Source organism: Myotis lucifugus, unplaced genomic scaffold (genome assembly GCF_000147115.1).
Source record: "Myotis lucifugus unplaced genomic scaffold, Myoluc2.0 scaffold_138, whole genome shotgun sequence".
Classification (NCBI taxonomy): domain Eukaryota; kingdom Metazoa; phylum Chordata; class Mammalia; order Chiroptera; family Vespertilionidae; genus Myotis; species Myotis lucifugus.
This window is the reverse complement of record NW_005871186.1, coordinates 3,319,857-3,340,577: the sequence shown is the minus strand read 5'-3', so window position 1 is coordinate 3,340,577 and position 20,721 is coordinate 3,319,857. Positions and strand designations below refer to the sequence as shown.

The 20,721-nt window shown below is 38.1% G+C and overlaps 3 protein-coding genes across 3 annotated transcripts; 2 read left to right on the top strand and 1 right to left on the bottom strand.

Annotated features, from left to right (window-relative positions):
* The first annotated feature begins 1,446 nt into the window (after window positions 1-1,446).
* On the top strand, window positions 1,447-2,394 carry LOC102440517 (olfactory receptor 56A3-like). Its single transcript, XM_006094569.1, has one exon. The coding sequence runs from the start codon at window positions 1,447-1,449 to the stop codon at window positions 2,392-2,394; it is 948 nt and encodes a 315-aa protein (XP_006094631.1).
* A 7,559-nt stretch (window positions 2,395-9,953) lies between these two features.
* Window positions 9,954-10,901, top strand: LOC102440199 (olfactory receptor 56A3). The gene has a single exon (XM_006094568.1). The coding sequence runs from the start codon at window positions 9,954-9,956 to the stop codon at window positions 10,899-10,901; it is 948 nt and encodes a 315-aa protein (XP_006094630.1).
* Window positions 10,902-17,407: 6,506 nt separating this feature from the next.
* On the bottom strand, window positions 17,408-19,129 carry LOC102420991 (olfactory receptor 56A4-like). Its single transcript, XM_006094654.1, has 2 exons — window positions 18,881-19,129; window positions 17,408-18,103 (listed from the first exon to the last, which is right to left on the bottom strand). The coding sequence occupies exons 1-2, from the start codon at window positions 19,127-19,129 to the stop codon at window positions 17,408-17,410; spliced, it is 945 nt and encodes a 314-aa protein (XP_006094716.1).
* Window positions 19,130-20,721: the final 1,592 nt, after the last annotated feature.

The following is a 20,721-nucleotide window of genomic DNA, read 5'->3' as shown; positions in this document are numbered from 1 at the left end:
AAGATGAAATCAAGGCTTACACACTTAGATATATCTAGGTGTGAAATTATTTTTATTTATCTCACTGAGATTCGCCTTGAATTTAGTTATTGATGTATTTCATCTCTGATGAAAAATTCATAAGTCTCTATCCCATTCTCTCCCCACCTCAATCTGGAACTCTGACCATATGTAAGTTATTCTATCCTCTATTGTTTTCGTGGTCTTTTTACTCATGATATTTTTCTTAATTTTAAAATTTTATTTATTTTTTTACTGCAAGCAACCCTGTCTTCAGAAGAATCTGTGTTGAAGTTCTCTGAGGCCTGAGATAAAAGCTGCTTCCTCAAAAAAGGGTTTGAGCTTACTTCTCTTATCAGTGTTTCATCTTATATTTTCTGGGGCTGCTACAATTTAGGATAACTGAATTTCTCTTTGAGCCAAACAGTTGATGTGAACTCAGGCTGAAAAGTCACACGAGGACCAACCTGCAGTTCAGGTTTTACAGGGAAACTTCTTCTACCAGTATACAATGAGTTTGAGAAAGTGAGTTTTCTTTGAATTCAGGTGGGGATGAGGGATGGGGATGAAAAAGTGAGCTTATTTCTAGCCCCTTTATTCAAGATATAGTGCTGTAAAGGCCTATCATGTGGGAAATCACCTAATAGGTTTGTCACCTGCTTCAGCCTGGATTTTACTTCTGTCCCTGAGTTCTATTAGGTAATGAAAACTGGTGCTTTAGTTCATATAATGCCACAAATGCCTCCGGTTGAAAGCCAACATCAGTGTTTGATTTTCATGTCTGGATGTCACTCAATCTGTAGCCTGATAATTCTTTCTTTTTGCCTGCTGTGGATACATTCAAGGTATTCAAATATACATATAGGTATAGCTATAGAAAAGGCTATTGGCATATATAGAGACATAGACTAACCATAGATATGATTGTTATTCAATTCCATCAGGAGATTTACTCTATGTACCCAGACCATCATGCCTCTAAGTGCTTTCATCTTTTACTTCCTTAAAAACTTAATTGTGGATACTATAGCCTTTAAAATGTATACTTATACATTTTAAAAATTTAAATTAAAATGTTCTCTTTGATTTTATGTGCATCATTAAAATAACATTTGATGCTCAAATGATTTTTAACCCATTAAATATTAACCAAGAAAACACACTAAAAATATTTCTCCAGTTCACACAGGAGAAGATATAAAATGAAACACAGATGAAAGAACAGCAGGGAAACATTATTTTTCATATTCAACAAATATTTTTTAGCCACCTCTTATGTGTTAAAAAGTGTGTTAGGCACAAGGGTTGTGGGATAGATGAGGTGGGCTGTGTCCTTATCCTTATGGATCTTGCAAGCTAAGTATGTAGTCATCAGAGACTATGATAGAATTAACTCCTTTCTTCTTCAGCTACTCAAAGACATCTACCTCATGAAAGTCACTGCCAATGCTGCCTGATAGCAACAGCTCCCTCTCCGCTGAAGTCTCTGAATTCCTCCTGAATTGTTTTGTCAGATCCCCCAAGTGGCAACTCTGGTTGTCCCTGCCTCTCAGCCTCCTCTTCCTTTTGGCCATGGGGGCCAACGCCACCCTCCTGATCACCATCTGGCTGGAGGAGTCTCTGCATGAGCCCATGTACTACCTGCTCAGCCTCCTTTCTCTGCTGGACATGGTGCTCTGTCTTACTGTTATTCCCAAGGTCCTGGCCATCTTTTGGTTTGACCTCAGGTCCATCAGCTTCTCTGCCTGCTTCCTTCAGATGTTCATTATGAACAACTTCCTGCCAATGGAATCCTGCACATTCCTAGCCATGGCCTATGACCGCTATGTGGCCATCTGTAAGCCTCTGCACTACCCATCCATCATCACTGACCAATTTGTGGCAAAAGCCATTGTCTTCATCTTGATCCGGAATACATTTCTCACTGCACCAATCCCTATCCTCTCTGCCTGGCTCCATTATTGTGGAAAAAATATCATTGAGAACTGTATCTGTGCCAACCTCTCTGTGTCCAAGCTCTCCTGTGATAAAGTTGCCCTTAATAAAATCTACCAGTTAATTGTGGCCTGGACTCTCCTGGGCTCTGACCTCATCCTCATCTTTCTCTCCTACACATTCATCCTTCGAGCTGTGCTTAGACTCAAGGCAAAAGGGGCAGCTGGCAAAGCTCTGAGCACTTGCGGCTCTCATTTTATTCTCATCCTCTTCTTCAGCACCATCCTGCTGGTTTTTGTTTTTACCCATATGGCCAAGAAAAAGGTTTCCCCTGATATCCCTGTCTTACTTAATGTCCTACACCATGTAATTCCTGCAGCTCTCAACCCCATTGTCTATGGCGTACGCACCCAGGAGATTAAGCAGGGGATTTGGAAATTATTAAGGAGAGGTAGGTGACAGAAGAAAGTAATTGTCTTCTTGTTTTGCTTTTCGCAATAAAGAATACTCACAATCACGATCGGAAGGCAGGGATTGAAAGAAATGTAAATCCTAATCTCTCTGGACATGCCTAATGATACGAACTGTATCATTTCCCTCATATGCAGGATTACATCTTATTTCTCATTATTTTATGGTATCCTGGCAGAAACTAAGGATATAGTTGTGTAATTTCTCGACATGCTACTCAGACCAGGGGCTATGAATTTTGATGAGTCAAGCATCAAAACTAATTGCCTGATCCTGATGAAATCTCCAGTAGAGCCAGTGGAGATGAAAATTCTATACTAATTCAAGATGTGTAGTTGGTGGGAAGTATCAGTACTTAAAGATAGTACATGGGCTTTGGGAGAGTAAATATAAGATTAAAAAATAACTTTTAAAATAGCCATTATGCTTTAACATTTTCCTTTGGGCATTTAAAAATATTTATTGAAAGTTATTTTATGTCCAGCAGAGTGCTAGAAAATGGGAATCTCAAAAAATAATCTTGATCCCATTATATAAAAAACAACACATAGTCTGGTGGAAAAGACAAGCATATGTAAAATCAATTATATTGCAATGTAATAAGAGTTAGATTAAAATACATAAATAAGGCAGTTTGGAAGCCCAGAAGGGAGAGGAATGTATTTCTCTAGGTGGGACTTACTTACCTATTTGACTTCCTCCTTCAGTTTACCATGTAAACTGCCTTCCTAGCAATTTTGCAAAAAACCTGAACCATATTTCTGTCTTTGGGAAATTTTACTGTTTGTTCCTCTGCCCATGGGTCTTCTTGACCACAGTATTTAAAATAATATTCAACAATATTCCCCCCAAACACAAATATTTTCTTAATGCCTTCTGTGTTTCACTGGTCTGCATAGGATTTATCACTGTCAATGACCATAACATTTTACTCATGTATTTGTTCAGTCTCCATTCACTAAAATGTAAACAGCATTAGGGCAGGAATTTCGTTCTGTTATGTTCACTGCTGTATCTTCAGTGCCAGAACAGTGCTTGGTGTATGGTAGAGACCTATAAATGTTTGTTAAATAAATGATTAAATAAATGTTGTACAAATGACTGAATGTATGCTAGTAACTAGGATTATAATTCAGACATGGTCCTTGTCTTCTGGGTTATTACATTAGATGGCAAGAGTGTGGGAGAGAGCATATTCATGCATGAGGTTATGATCTGAGAAACTATATGGAACATCATTATAGGAAGAGGTAGAGGCTCAGGGGGAAGATCAGAAGTACATTTTTAGGCACTTTGAGTTTGATTACCCATGAGACATATAAGTGGAAGTATATAGTAAGCTCTTGGACTTACAGGTTTGGCACTCAAGATATAAACAGTATGGAAAAACAAAAGTAAATCATAGTCTCAATTTTAGTAATGAACAAAAAAGTCACAAAGGAGAAAAATTAACATTACATATGGAAGTTTTAAAGATAGCCACTAATTCTTTGACATTTCTCCCATGAAGTCAAGTCCAGTCTTCCTTCTCTTTAGTGACTCACTTGTAACCAATAGAATGTGACAGAAGTGGTGTTGATTATAAAATGTGTAGAAAATAAAATATACAAAACCCCCTAAAAATTCCTGACAGAATTCCAATGGGAACTTACCTTATCATATAATAGTACATGTTAAAAAGATTAATAATAAAAATGTTGTGGCATTGCTGTAAGAAAAGTAAAAAACATCAATGACGGAAAAGAAACACAACCATATAAATGTAAGGACTTGGTAAATAATAAAGCTGACATTTCAAAGTAGTGGGAAAAAGATCAATTATTATCTCTACTAGAGGCCTGGTGAACGAAATTTGGGCATGGGTAGGGTCCCTAGGCCTGGCCGGCAATCAGGGCCAATCTGTGGGGCAACTGGTGGGGCAACCAGGGGCCCCCGCTCACACCCTCCTTGGCTGGCCTGGTGCTGCCCACTCGCCAGCCCCAACCCCGCTGCTGCTGCTAGTCACCTCCCTCTGTGGGGTGACCGGTGGGGCTATCAGGAGCCCCCATTCACACCCATCTTGGCTCTCTTGGCACTGCCCGCTCTCTGACCCCGCCCCCTGCCACTGCTGCCTGCAGTTGCCTCCCTCTGCGGGCGACCCGGGAGCCGGGGGCGATTAGGGAGCCTTGGCTGGCCTGGCATGGCCCTCTCACCAGTCTCGCCTCCCACTGCCACTGCGGGTCGGGGCCTGCGGGCTGGGGGCAGCTCCTGTGTTGAGCATCTGCCCCCTGGTGGTCAGTGCACATCATAGAGACTGGTCATTCTGCCAGTTGTTCTGCTGTTCTGTTGATTTGCCTATTAGGGTTTTATATAGGTATATATGGAGAAAAATAAAGTTAGACCTATATTTAACACCATAAAGAGGAGTGATATTCAAAAATACCTCATAACTGGTACAGCACTTCTACCAACAAAATAGTTGCCTATTCAGCCCATGCACTGGACCTGGGCACGGATGCACCCTGCTCTGCTGGCATTACCCCACTACTTGATGGATCATGAAGGGGGTGTACGAGACACCATGACAGTGTCCAAGGTAGAATTGATAGCACTTGGAGGCCCAAAGTAGAGGATATTTATAAAAATAGCATGCAATATTATTAGTTCTTTCATGGCTGATGTGACTACAGTAGTGTATACTAACTTACTATCAGTCTTTACTCTTGGCAATCTAAACCACAGTAGATATAAATACAGCAATATAAAACATAAGACACTAAGTTAAAAAAATTAAGACAACCAAAACAAAAGCACTTCTGTGATATTGTGGAATGTTCCTTACATGAATTCCCCAAAGAAAACCTAGTAATAGAAAAATATACATATAAATGACCAACAGACATATCAAAAGATGTTCAACTTCACTATCTAGTAGGGAGAATAAAATCAAAACTATAATTAGATACCACCTCACACCTGTTAGAATGGCAAGTAATAAGTGTTGGAGAGCGTGTGGAGAAAAAGGAACCCTCATTCACTGCTGGTGGGAATGTAAACTGGTACAGCCACTATGGAAAGCAGTATGAAGGCTACTCAAAAATTAGGAACAGAGTTACCATATGACCAGCAAACTCTCTTCTGGGTATTTACTCAAAAAATGTGAAAATATTTATTCATAAAGATATATAGACCCCTGTATTCATTGAAGCATTATTCACAGTGGCTAAGAGATGGGAATAGCCAAAGCATCTCTTGAAAAAGGATTGGGTAAGGAAGATGTAGCACATTTATACTATGGAATATTACTCAGCCATAAGAAGAGATGAAATACTGCCATTTGTGACAAAATGGATGGATCTGGAGAATATCATACTAAGCAAAATAAGATAGAAGAAAGTCAAGAAGTCATAAGTGAGACATAAAACCGAGAGCAACAAATAAACCAACAAGATAAACAGACAAACAAAAACTCATAGCCCTAGCTGGTTTGGCTCCGTTGATAGAACATTAGCCTGCAGACCAAAGAGTCTCGGGTTTGATTCTGGTCAAGGGCATGTATTTTGGTTGCAGGTTCCTCCCTAGCCATGTCCCTGCTTGGGGCTCCTGCAGGAAGCAACTAATTAATGTGTTTATTTCACATTGATGTTTCTCTCTGTCTTTCCCTCTCTCTTCCACTCTCCCTAAAAATCAATGGAAAAATATCCTTGGATGAGGATTAACAAACAAACAAACAACCCCCAAAACCTTATAGACACAGGTAACAGTATGGTGGCTACCAGAGAGAAAGGGGGGCTAGGAAGGTAGCAAAGGATAAATGGAGTTAAATATATGGTGACGAAAACAGATTTGACTTTGGGTGTGAACACACAATGCAATATACAGATGATGTATTATAGAATTATATACTTGAAACCTATATAATTTTATTAACCAATGTCATCCCAATACATTTAATAAAAATTTTTTAAAGAAAAGGAAAATAGAGAGTTTGACTTGACCAAATTGGAAGATTTCTGTGGAATAGTGGACACTTGAAGAGATATTATCAGTATCTAGCCAACAAGGGGCTCAAATATTTAAAACATGCAAGGAAATTTTGTAAATATACAAGAAAAGCAAAGAATTAATAGAAAAAGGCAAAAGATGTGAATATGTAATTCACAGTATGAAAACAAGTGGATAAACGGCATATAAAGAATGCCCAGTTATTAGAAGAAAATAAAATTAAAATCATGAGGTACTATTTTACATCCAATGATTTTTCTAAAAAAAAAAAAGCATCAAATGGTGTACAGAATGTGAAAAATAAAGAAACTTTAGGAATTTCTAGTGAGATTTAGTAAATATTTTGGAAAAAAATTTGGTTATTTCTAGTGAAATTAAATATCATTGTATGCCATAACTGGAAAAAATTTCTGCACATACATTTTTAAAATAGGTCCAAAAAGAAAGATGTACAAGGATTTTGACAGTAGCATTATTTTTGGTAGCAATTGTTGGCTACATACATAAAAAAGAATAATGCACATAATAAAAATTAAACAGCAGTTAAAAAATAATGAAAATAATGAAGTTGACTTACACATAGCAATATGTATAGATTTTTAAAAATTAGAGTTGATTGAAAATAAAGAATTACATCAGATTTATAAGCCTATGACATTTATATAAATTAATTAAATAAACAAATAATAAATAAAAGTAATATAATTATATAAAAATTCTCCCATAAATGAACATATAGCTAAATAAGCATACAGGAGATTCATTAGAAAGACACATTTTAAGTACACTAGAGTTTTCACTTTCCTAAAGGGAAAAGAAATAGGAGCAAGGTTGAGATATGCAGAAGAAAGAAAAATAAAGCAAAAGAAGGGCTTTAAAGAAACTGATGACACTTATTTCCATAACATGAGGAATGTGAATAATTCACATAAGGTCAAAAAAGAAAATTTAAAAAAATAAAGGAACAAATCATGTTTTATAATAACCAGTTATATATTCTATCCTGTTTAAAAATCTTTCACTATAGCAAAAATTATTATAGGATTCTCTCTCTGAAAAACACATTGCATTTCCTCAATAATATTTTATTTAAAAATTCCCTGCATTTTTATCACTATAATCTATCTATCTATATAAAAGCCTAAGCACTGAACGACTGAACAACCTGTCGACTGGTTGCTATGATGTGCACTGACCAACAGGGGACAGACTTTCAATGCACAGGATCAGGCTCTCTTTTGTCTGGATGGGGCCTGCAGGGATTGGGCAGAAACCGGCTATCCGACATCCCCTGAGGGTGGGGTCCCGGATTGCAAGAGGGTGCAGGTCAGGCTGAGGGACCCCACCGGTTCACGAATCCGTGAATCTGGCTTCTAGTGTTACAATAACTTAACAATGATCCATTCAGTATCATGGTTTGGAATGTACCTATCTAAAAAACATGTGCAGAAGCTCAGGAGGACTTCTGGGTGAGCCTTTGGATTCATGGAAGGTGCCAAATGTGCAGGTGCAAATGAATATGAACATGTGTGAATATTTGTAGGTCCCTATACCCAGGAGACTGATTTGTTGCCTACAGAACACACTGTCAATGTAAGGCTGGAGTACCAAAGGTCCTTTCCTTTAAGAAAAAAATAAAAACCTATAACATCATTTTCTCATCTGCCTGCCTATCTATTCTGAAATGGCCTTTTGGGCCCAAGGAAGTCGGTATGGAGAAGTTCCCAGAGGGCAGAGTCCCTTAGGCTCTAGAGTTATAATTACCCCTAATATTTGAGGAATTAACCAGAGCACAAATGTCAGTGGGACCAGACTCCACTATTCATGTCCTTTGGTTAGAGGGTGTCTGAGAGGCAGCTAGACCAAGATTATCCACAAGACAGGAGAGACCCATCTCTTCAGCCCAGGTCCGTGCTTCTGTTCATTCCTGAGTCAGTACAGCTGAAGTAGTCCAAAGATGGGGTAGCAGGTCAGGGGGCACATGTGAGGCCCTGTGCTCTGGAAACTTCTCTTTTGTCCTCCTTTTGCCTTCTCTGCTCTTTTGTTTGGTAGTGACAGATACAGAGAGGCCGGGGTTTGTCCATAGGAGGTTAATGGGCATGAAAGAGCTAGGAAGTGCATTAAAGTGAAAATTGGGTTTTTAACAATGAATATAAAAATTTAGGGGCTTTAGGAAGAAAAATCTGTCCACAAATGCTTAAATCATAAGGTAGGAATTAAATTTAATCTATATAACTTCAGAGGTTGAGAACAAAAAACACAACTGGTGGCAAGTGGGGATTAGAAATGAGTGCTTCAGATTTCAGCTGAAGCTAAAGAATTTCTAAAAGCTACTGCTGCTATAAACAGAAAATTATGCCCAGGATATCAAAATTACCTGTTGCTGGATGCAGTCGATATTGTCTAAAATGAATAGAAAGAACCTTAGTAGAATCCTTTTTCTTTAATGTAAATGAGAGTACCACATTGCTTTATTTTATAATTCTTTTTCTCCAGCCTATTTCATATGTCAGAGTTAGTCAAGTCTCATAATAGTTGGTGAAAGAGCCTGGCATTGCCTACATTACTTGGTATTATTATCCAATGTCTCCAGGATTGCATTCATTTTAGAGAATAAGGACAATTTCTTATTTAATGCTGTAACCCTAGTACCTGAAAGAATGCTAGGGGAAAGGTTGAATGATAATGGCAACATTGCACTAGTGCCTGGAAGGGGAGAGTGTGTACCTGGATCATTATATTGAAGATGGAAAGGGCAATAGAAAGGAGATGGAAGGGCTTTAAAAGTGGACTTCATCACTCTCACACTATTCCAATCAGAAGAATCAACTTTTCATCTTGTTTAATGACAGGTGTCACTCCTGTGACATTGCTAATTTTCCTTTTAAGGCCATTTCTTCCAGAAGTTAAGAATTCTACAAATATGAAGACATAAAAAATAGAATAAAAGTAATTTTTTTGAGCAGGGTCCATACCTATCAAATTAAAATGACTTAAGAAAAAAATGCAGATTAACTTTATTTTCAGTGTATAATTTTAAAAATCTCTAGTTAAAGCAAAATAAATACTACTGAAAGGTCAGAATAGGGGTGGCATGGAGGTCTAGGGGAATTTATCTGAGTCCCTAGTTTTTTCCAGGCTTACTTGGGTATATCATTATGGTTGAATTATATGTATATATATTAGTCTTTTTGGTTATTATAAAAGGAAACAAACTTATAAATACAAATTTAGAGACTCACTTGTCACAGAGTAGTTTTCTAAGTAATTTTCTTCTATTCTTTACTGTGAAGACATTATAATAATCTATTCAAAATAAACCTTAAACAAAACAAATATGTATAAATCATATTACTTCAGTACTCTCTATATTGTTTAAAGTGATAGGAATAGCCCAATAGCACGGCACAAACAGAAATATTCACTTGCCTCTGGATAACTGAGAGGATCCGCTAGTTAATCTAGGTAGAGCAAAGTGTGTCTTCACATATTTTGAGTAAAATCTAATTATATCTTAATTTTACAGATCACTAAAATAAAGCTATAGAAATATATGACAAAATATGACAGCACACCAAAATGAAACCACCTCTACTGAGGCTTCAGACTTCCTCCTGAATTGTTTTGTCAGGTCAACCAGTTGGCAGCACTGGCTATCCCTGCCCCTCAGCCTCCTCTTCCTCCTGGCCATGGGGGCCAATGGTATTCTACTAATCACCATCTGGCTGGAGACATCTCTGCATGAACCCATGTACTACCTGCTCAGCCTGCTCTCACTACTGGACATTGTTCTCTGCCTCACCGTCATCCCCAAGGTCCTGGCCATCTTCTGGTTTGACCTCAAGCCCATCAGCTTCTCTGCCTGCTTCCTCCAGATGTTCATCATGAATTGCTTCCTTGCCATGGAGTCCTGCACATTCATGGTCATGGCCTATGACCGCTATGTAGCCATCTGCCACCCTCTACGATACCCATCCATCATCACTGATCAATTTGTAGCTAAGGCTGCCATTTTTGTTTTGGTCAGAAATGTCCTTCTTACAGTGCCCATACCCATTCTCTCCCTCCAACTCCATTATTGTGGGAGAACTGTCATCGAGAACTGCATCTGTGCCAATATGTCAGTCTCCAGGCTCTCCTGTGATGACATCACCATCAATCGTCTCTACCAATTTGCTGGAGGCTGGACTCTGCTAGGATCAGACCTCATCCTCATCTTCCTCTCCTACACTTTCATACTGCGAGCTGTGCTGAGACTCAAGGCAGTGGGTGCCGTGACCAAGGCCCTAAGCACATGTGGGTCTCACTTCATCCTTATCCTCTTCTTCAGTACCATCCTTCTTGTCTTTGTCCTCACACATGTGGCTAAGAAGAAGGTCTCCCCTGATGTTCCAGTCTTGCTCAATGTGCTTCATCATGTCATCCCTGCAGCCCTCAACCCCATTGTTTATGGAGTGCGAACCCAGGAGATCAAGCAAGGAATCCAGAGGTTACTGAAGAAAGGATGGTAATAAGGACAACTGGATCTCTGAATTCTTAAAACAGAATGACTTAAAAATCAGGTAATGGGAACTTGGGTTTAAACTCATAGCTCAGAGACATAAGTTCAAGGAGAAAAGCAAAGAGCAGATTTTTGTGGATGATCTTTTGTTCTCTCATACTGCCAGCATTATTGAAATCAACACTCATATATGATTCTAAAAAAAGGAGAAAAGTGGTTTTAATTCTGAAACAATTTCTTGACTCCTTCCCTCCCCTTTAAACTCCAATGCGTCCCCCTGTTATTTCTGTAACTTAAAATTTCTTCCAATATTTATAATTTTGTTTAGTCTAAAATGTGAGAACTCAGGAGGATGAATCCTATAGTGCAGAAATAAACCCCACTTAATATTGTATTTACTATTTCTGTACATGTAATTAAATAATAACTATAGATGGAAATGTTCATGCCTGTAACTTATTATTAACCTAGTTGCATAATACTGTTGTGAAAAGACCACAGTATTTTATTTTTATTTTTAAATATTTATTTTTGAAAATATTACATAGGTTCTCCCCTCCCCCCCTATTAACCTCTTCCAGCCCGCTTCCATCCTCCTCCCACCCCAGACCCTCACCACCCTATTATTTCTATCCATCGGCCATGCATATATGCATACAAGTTCATTGGCTGATTTCTTCCCACCCACCTTTCCCTGCCTTCCCTCTGAGGTTTAAGTCTCTTCTTGCTTCTATTTTTGATCATCAGTTTATTTGGTTCATTAAATTCCACATATGAGTGAGATCATGCGATACTTATCTTTCTCTGACTGGCTTATTTTGCTCAGCATAATACTCTCTGGAGAAGACCACAGTATTTTAAATGTCAGTACCAAATAATGAAAAGTCCATAAGTAGGACTCTTTTACTTATCTCCAACAAGGCCAATAACTTTTTTCTCCTTATTCTTAATCAAGAAAAGCCTGTGTCTATACTCTCAAAAGGGTATAGCTCTTGAAAGAATTGCTCACATGTGGAGAAATGAGATTTACTGTGTGTAGGAGAATGAATTATCATATAAAGTCTGTTTCTCAATGTCTTCACACCATTATCTGTGTTTTAAATCTCCTCTTCAGGATTCATGATGACTCAGTTTGTGATGTGCATGTAGAGCTCTGCCTTGGTGTACTAATATGGCACAGTATCAGAAGATATTCCAGCAATGACACTGAAATATACTAGGGCATGTTATTAATTAAAGAAAAACTTTCAAGCAACTACTCCAATACAGGAACTTTGTTAGAGCACCAGGGTATGAAGATGCACAGAAAATTTTCAATCATTGAGGAACTCATATGCTGTTTAGATAGCATATAAAGCAATCTACGAAGGAATGTTGAAGGAATGTTTTCTTCTACATAGAAGAAAGTATAAAGAAGTATAAAGGGAGTGACTTGAAAAAAGAAAGGCATGAGTTGGTGAGTTAGAAGTTCTGCAGTCTAGGCCTTGCACAGCCACAAATAAGATGCATGACAGGGAGCAAATCAGCAGCCTCACTGAGTTTCAGAGTCCTCATCTGTTACATGAAGACAGTGAACTAGTTATTTTAAAACATATTTCTAGTTCTAAGGTCTATATTATCATGTTCTGTCTCAAGACAGCCATCACACTGATTCTCTTTTTTCATACTTCTTCCCTTTTTTTAAAACATAATTTTTATTTTTTACTTACAGTTCACACACAATATTATATTAGTTTCAGGTGTACAATATAGGGATTGGACATTTATATAACTTACAACATGATCACACCAATAAATCTAGTACCCATGTGACATCATACATAATTATTATAATATGATTGATTGTACTTTACATCCCTGTCACTATTTTGTAATTACCAATTTGTACTTCTGAATCCCTTCCCCTTTTTCACTTATCCCTCAACCCACCTGCCTCCCATCTGGCAACCATCAAAATGTTCTCTGTATCTATGAGCTTGTTTCTGTTTTGTTTGTTTATTTTGTTTTTTATGTTTAAATGTATTTTAGAGAGAGAGGAAAGGATAAGGAAAGAGAGAGAAAAAGGTCAATGTGAGAGAGAAACATCTATTGGTTGCCTCCCATTTGTGCCCTGACCAGAAATCAAACTATAATATTTCAGTGAATGGGATATTGCTCCAATCAACTGAGCAACACTGGCCAGTACATGTTTACTTTGTTTTTGTTTTTTAGATTCTACATATAAGTGAAATCATATGGTATTTGTCTTTCCATGTCTGAATTATTTCACATAGCATAATGCCCTCTAGGTTTATTCATGTTGCTGCCAATGGCAATATTTCATTCTTTTCTATGGCTGAGTCATATTCCTTGTATATATACATCACTTCTTTATCCATTCATCTCTTGATGAACACTAATGTTGCTTCCACATCTCAGCTATCTACACTAATAAAAGAGAAACATGCAAATTGGTGTCACTCTGCTATGCCCACCAGCCAATTGGATGAGTATGCAAATTAACCCAACAAAGATGGTGGTTAATTTGCATATGGAGGTGTGGAGAGAAGACTGAAGGCTCTGGGTGGACTGAAGACTGAAGACTGAAGAGCCTTGCTGGGGCTGCAGCGGAGAACCCAAGTCTTGCTGTGGCTGGACCAAAGGCCGGGGTCCCGGGTGCAGGAGGAAAACTGGTGTGGGCAGCCAGGGGAAGGAAGGCCCTTCGTGCAATGGGCCTCTAGTTGTAAATAATGCTGCAGTGAACATGTGGATGCATATGTCTTTTCAAATTAGTGTTTTGAATGAATTCCTAGAAGTGGAATTCCTGGCTGAGTCCTTCTTTGTCTCTTGTTTTAAAGTCTATTTTGTGTGGTATAAGTATTGCTACCACAGCTTTGTTTGTTTTGTTTCCATCTTCATGAAATACCTTTTCCATCCCTTTACTTTTGATATGTGTCTGTCTTTCAATCTGAGCTATACTTTTTCCCTTTAAACACGGGTGTAGATACTTCCCACATTGTCTTATAACCGGTGAAACTAAATGGGAAATTTGAACATTGTGTCAACGTTAACTTCCAAATACTATAATTTATAATTTTGTTCACAGGCCAAAATCCAAGCATGTTTGGAAGATCATTTATACATTCACATCATGTATAGATCCCAGTCTGTATTCACCTGCCCAGGTATGTTTTCTCCTTGGTCCAATAGCCAGGAGGCTCCAATAGACAGAGCATTTCCCTCTGGAAAAACTAAGTTATGCTATTTGAGTCTTCATTTTGTCTTTAGGATGGACAAGATGAAGACTCAAACATTCACATGTTTCTGAGGATTATTGATGTGGGAAATATCAATTCCATTCAGGGAAAGTCTTGCTACACCCCAAATTATGGGTTCCTGCCTTCTGACCCCCAAAAGAAAATGTGTCAAAGTCTACTATCAGTACAGTTCCCAAAGTCTAGGCCATTTAACTTGAGTTAAAATATTAAATAAACCACTGATCTGTTTAAGGTACAGTGTTCTATGCTTTGTCAATTTCTTTAATCCTCCATCCAGTAATGAAAATAAATCAATCATGAACTTCATCTGATGGTCTTTATTTACATAAACGTTGAACTCCTATTATTAGCTGCTTGAAAATGAAAACGCATTTACATCATCCTAACAATAAACAGTAATTTCAGGTACTATTATGTTCAAATTCCATTTATACAATACATTCTCTATGATACAGACCAGTATAGCCAAGTAAAATCTCACTCATGCAAACCATACTATTTCAGAAGAACTTCTTAATTCAACATATTTCTAATTAAGTATCAATGAGAAAGATTCTCAAAATAAACATATGATATACTTCTAAAGCAAATTTAATCAACTGCTACTGTAAAATATATAATGCTTGCAACTTCTAAATGGTATTTACCAGCATCTTTGATCAATGCTCTAAAAATTATGAGATTTAATATTGATTCACATAAACTTATCTCAAAAAAAACACAGATTTTTAAAAAAATAAAATGGCAGAATGAAACTTATATGAAATGACTTTGCAGAACTGAGGAATTTATAACAAGCTTATTTTTACTAAAAGAGAATTTTGAATTTTTTTGAATTATTAAAATATCTGCATTGTTTGTCTACTAATTTTTAAAATGTGGGAACAAAAATTCTGGCTTACTTATACATTTTATGCCCTATTTCTATGTGAAAAAAGTAATCAAGAACAACAGTGGCTGTATTTCACTCACAACATATTACATGAATTAATATTCTCCTCAGATATTGATGTAAAACTCAGGAAATGGATAGGAAAAACAAGTTATCCCTTGCCAGTGACTCAATTGATTGCAGCATTGTCCCATACACTAAAAGATTTTGGGTTCGATTCCCAGTCAGGGCTTATATGGGAAGCAACCAATGGATGTTTCTCTCTCACATTGATGTCCCTCTCTCTCTCTCTCTCTCTCTCAAATCAATAAAAACATATTCTCTGGTGAGGATTAAAAAAAGAAAATGAAAAAGCAACTTAACTGGTATAAAATGTTTAATAAATGATCACAATAATAAATGAAATCTCTCTGATTTGTGTCTGCTTAACCACAAAGAGAAAAGGAAACCAGAGAATTAGGGTGAATTCTGAGTTCTTTGCATGAAAGCAATGAAAATGCAGAATATAAAATATTTGAAAACAGGGTGAAAAGATTAGAATCTCAAAGGTCTTGTTGATTAGCTTTATGCATGTCAAAGACTTGTCTCCTATCACTGTTAAGTGCATCAAGCAGATAACTTAGGACATTCCAACCAACTCTGGAGATTGACATAAGAATATATTTCAGTATGGTCACTGATGTGGCAGTGGCCATGCACACTAAACTTTGGAACCATTTTTTTTGACTAATATATATTCAACACCTGATATGTGCCAGATATCCTAGGAACTGAGGATAAGATCATGAACAAAAAAAAAAAGACAAGCTGCTTGCAATCCAGGTATCTTTTAAGGTGAATTCAATTTAAGGGAAATGTAATTATTAAGTAGGTAAATAAAGAAAGAAAGAAAGAAAGAAAAAGAGATGGCATAATGTGTTTGAGAGATCTGAAATAGCAGATGGGTGCAAATTTGGGAACGTACACTCAATAGAGGTAATTTTTGAATTGAAATGTTAATGCTGAGAAGTTAATCATTTGAACATACAGGGTAAGACTTTCCAACCAGATGAAGCAATAAGTACAGAGGCCCAAGTCAAGAACAAACAAAAGTCCAAGAAGTAGTGGACATTCCTGTGGTGGGTGGAGACAGCCACGGGGAGACAAAGACAGAGGTCCAGGGCTGTGGCAAAGAGATGACTATCATCCTAGAACTAGCAGAGACATGGAGGTTAATGTAGGATAATAGAATGAGAACTCAGGTCAGAACGAAAGCAGGGACTAAATCCTACAAACTAGAGACCTACAAAAGAAGAGGCTGGGGTTTTAAGGCCAGACCCTATCATCATAATGTTACTAGAGAGGGAATGATACAACACAGAGATGTTATATTTTGGGTTTCATTGGAATAATGTTCAACACGAAAGCATTCTCTTCAAATATTGCTTGATTGCATAATTGCCTCTGCATTACTCCTAAGCTGGATGCCACTGGAGGCAGAGCTGAGCAAATGGACAGTGAATATTGCTGGGGTAGCTATAAATAAAGGAGAGCTAAAACAATGACCTTTCTTGATATACTTTACCAGGGATTTAAAGATCTGGGATAGAGCAGGGTGGGGTGAGGCAAATTCAGCCTGGTCCTTTAGGGATTTTAAGTTTTCTTTCTATTGACTAAATATTTGGTAACACCACAATGTATTCACATCCTTATTTTTTATTGAAGTACAATTGACATGTAAAATTATTTTAGTTTCAGGTGTGTAACATAATGATTAGATAATTGTATATGTTGTCAAATATTCACCACAATAAGACTGGTTAAATCCATCATCACATATAGTTACAATTGTTTTTCTTATGATGAAAACTTTTAAGATCTATGTTCTTAACAGCTATGATATATGTAATACAGTACCATGCTGTGAATTACATCCCCATGTCTAATTTTTTTAAAAATTCAAAGTTAGTATTTTTTGACCCCCTTTCCTATTTTGCCCACCTCCTGCCCCCTGCCTCTGGCAACCATCCTTGTAATCTGTTCTCTGTATCTGTGAGCTCACGTTTTGTTTTATTTTGCTTTGCTTTTTAGATTCCACATGTAAGTGAGATCATACAGTATTTGTCTTTCCCTGACTTAATTTACCTAACAAAATGCCCACAAGGTCCATCAGTATTGTTTCAAGTGGTAAGATTTTCTTCTTTTATATGGCTGAAGCATATCCCATTGGGGCAGTGAGGGTAAATATTGTAATAGTGGTTGAGAAAGGTTTAAGTTCAAGATGAGGGTAGCAGCATGGATGTCATATTGTTTCTTATGGAATTCAGATGAAAGCATCACTAATATATGCCCCAAATTCCATAATCCCTGATCTTTGACTCTCACCTCTCAATAGTGGTACTTCAGTAGCTTGATAATTCCTTGCTTGATCTCCTGGGTTCGCACTCCATAAACAATGGGGTTCAGGGCTGGTGGAATAAGGTGATGCAAGACATTGAGAAGAATGGGTACCTCTGAGGGCACCTTCTTTCCTGCCTTGTTTGTGAAGATGAATACCAGCAGCAATGTATAGAAGAATAGTATAAGAATGAGGTGGGAACCACAAGTACTCAAGGCCTTGGTGGCTGCACCTCCTGACTGCAGACGCATCACAGCCCTCAGGATGAAGCAGTAGGATAGTAAGATGAGTACCAGATCAGAACCCAGTAGGCACCAAACACTCACAAACTGGTAGAGTTTATTTAGGTAAATATCCCCACAGGAAAGCTTTGCCACAGAGATGTTGGCACAGATGCAGTTCTCCACCACATTGCTGGCACAGTAGTTGAGCCTGGCCGCCAGAACAGGTGTGGGCAGTGTGGCCAGAAAATTTCGCAAGACAATGAAAATGGCCGCATTAATGACAAACTGTTCCGTGATGAGGGATGGGTAGCGAAGTGGGTGGCAGATAGCTACATAGCGGTCATAGGCCATGACTAGAAAGGTGGAGGACTCCATGGGAAGGAAGGTATTCATGATGAACATCTGCAGGAAGCAGCCAGCAAAGCTGATGGGCTTCATGTTGAACCAGAAGATGAGCAGGACCTGCCAGAATCATCATTCTCAAAAACTGTGCACCCATTCCCACCCTGAGGTACCTAACATGGAAAACACTCAGATGGCTTCAACCTTCCATATCCCCAAGCCACAGCCCCATAATCCCCTCTGGGACAGTATCCTGTTTTCAAGTACCCTCTTTGTGCATCCAGATCTCATCTCCAGAGCTTGATTTACAACCATTTCCCTTTATCTATAGAGCAAGATTTTTATTTAAAAATGTTTATTTATAGCCTGTCTTCTCTTGATCTTTATAGTTTTTACCCAAACTCCAGCTGACACATCTGCCCATCTAAATGTACCACAAGGCATTAAACCCAGTAATTCAATATTTATATTTAAAGACCTCAACCTCTACATATTCATAAGAACCCTTTTCCAGCTATGTTTCCTATATCAGTAAATGACATATGCATACATCCAGTCACATCTTAGAAAGTAAATTCTAGGGGCCTTGGATGTAAGGGTGGGGTCATTCGCAGTCAAGGAGAATCACCCTGGAAGTAAAAAGAAGAGCAGAAGTTGGAAAATCACTGACTCAGACATTGAGAGAGGACCTGTTATTTGGAAAGGAGTAAAGCCTTAGAAAAACAGGGACCTGGAGAATGAGAGGTGGCATATCTTAGCTTAGATAGGCCAAATGTAATGGTGCAGGCTGTTCATTGAGTATTTTTATTCAGGTGTAAGCAGATTTACAGCAGGAAAAAACAAACAAACCAAGAAAGAGGATCGGCTGCTTGAGAGTGAATTCAGGGAGGCACTGACCTTGGGGATGACTGTGAGGCAGAGGATGACATCCAGCAGGGAGAGGATGGCAAGCAGGTAGTACATGGGCTCATGTAGAGATGCCTCCTGCCAGATGGCAAGTAATAACACAAAATTGGCACCTAGCGCCAAAACCAGGAGGGGAGCCAGGGCTACAGACAGCCAGTGCTGTGTGTCCTGCATTCCCGGCAGGCACATCATCAGGAACTCAGTCACCTGGGTTCCTGTGCTGTTGAGAGATAACACCATGACTGGCAGGTGGACCTGGAACTGGCTGAAAGAAAAGACACATGAATTCAGGGTTTGACTGTTTCATCGAAAAACTCTTACCTATTTGCCTCCATTCTAGGCTGTAAAGTTTCTTCACAATTCTATTGGCATAAAATCTCTCTACAATGTAAATTGTATCACATCACTCCATATTAAAGTCTTCTTAGTATTCATAACTTTATGAATAAATAATAACTCCCTTCAAGTATGTTTCTACCTCACCCACATAGACTCAGGCACCTATTGAACATACTTTGCTTGATCTCATCTTTGTGTTTTTGTATATGTCATATGTTTCTTATAGAATCAACTCTCTTGCCCTCAGATAACTAACTTCTGCTTGTCCTATTCTACCTGTACCAAGAATTACACGTCTTACAACTTTTAAAATTATTATTATTTTTTACATACATAGATGCCTCTTCTCTCCATTGTTTCTCTGATCATGCTGCTATCGAATATTGATAAAAGTTTCCTATACTCATTGGTGTTTCTTAATTGTTTTCCAAAAAGTCTGTTCTCCATCTGCCAGCAATAGAATCTTATCTTTATATTATAGCACAGAGGAAAATACAATGTACCTGGAGACATAATAGGCACTCAATAAGTATAGTTCAGATACATGGACTGACAGTTTTTTGAAAGTATCATGATGACCTTGATTAATTTAATTTAGCGTCTCCATATCTTTCTCTACTATAAACCTTCAGCATTCTTGCTTACCACTTGGTAAAAAGCTGAACAAAGCAGAATCAAATAAAAATAATTTAGTGATGAAAAAATGTAACCTTGTGATAGAACAATAAATACAAAAGATACCTATGCAGTCTCTGTATTTGTATATATATTTGGTAAGTAGCTGCCGAAGAAAATAAAACCTCCTCTGCAATCCCCTGGAAAAGGAGGAAAAATCAGGAAGTAAGGATCAAGGACAAGGGGAGAACTGAAGGAATCCTTAAACATGCCTCAGGATACGATGCTACACAGACAGCAGCTTTAGTTCTCTTTGAGTATCTCCTTAACCATCCAGGATCCTGCTGGTGAAGAAGTTTCCAGGTTCTGCTGTGCTCTCCCCTGAAGCAGAGGGAAGGTCATCTCTCACAAATGGATGTTTTGGACATCTGGTCGGGGCACCCCTGGACACACAAAAAATGTCCTAATCAAGGTTTAGAGTTATTTCATTATTTTCTCAAATATATGGTATGGTATTCTCACCATGACTTTCTTTTATCTAGACCACTAGTTCTCAAATGCGAGTATGCATCAAATCACCTGGATTTCTTGTTGAAACACAGATTGCTGAACACAACCCCCAGTTACCAATTTTGTACATACATCTGAGTGGGAAGCCCAAAATGTTGCCCTTCTAACAAATTCCCAGTAATGGTGAAATTCCTTTCCAGGAATAATACTTTGAGAATGACAGAGCTACACCCAACCGTGACAACTGACCTAACCACTGATTTCAATTGACCCTAATTCAAGGCTGCTGCCACATTTTAGCAGGTCTGGCCACAGCTCTGCTCAGATCCAGACATCCAACTGGTTCTTCTCCCATGATCTGTAGTTAT

Coding starts and splice junctions, on each gene's coding strand:
- LOC102440517 (XM_006094569.1), top strand. CDS start 1,447: ATGCTGCCTGATAGCAACAGCTCCCTCTCCGCTGAAGTCTCTGAATTC.
- LOC102420991 (XM_006094654.1), bottom strand. CDS start 19,129: ATGGTGTTATCTCTCAACAGCACAGGAACCCAGGTGACTGAGTTCCTG. Junction 18,104..18,880: donor GCCTCACAGTCATCCCCAAG/GTCAGTGCCTCC, acceptor TGATTCTGGCAG/GTCCTGCTCATCTTCTGGTT.
- LOC102440199 (XM_006094568.1), top strand. CDS start 9,954: ATGACAGCACACCAAAATGAAACCACCTCTACTGAGGCTTCAGACTTC.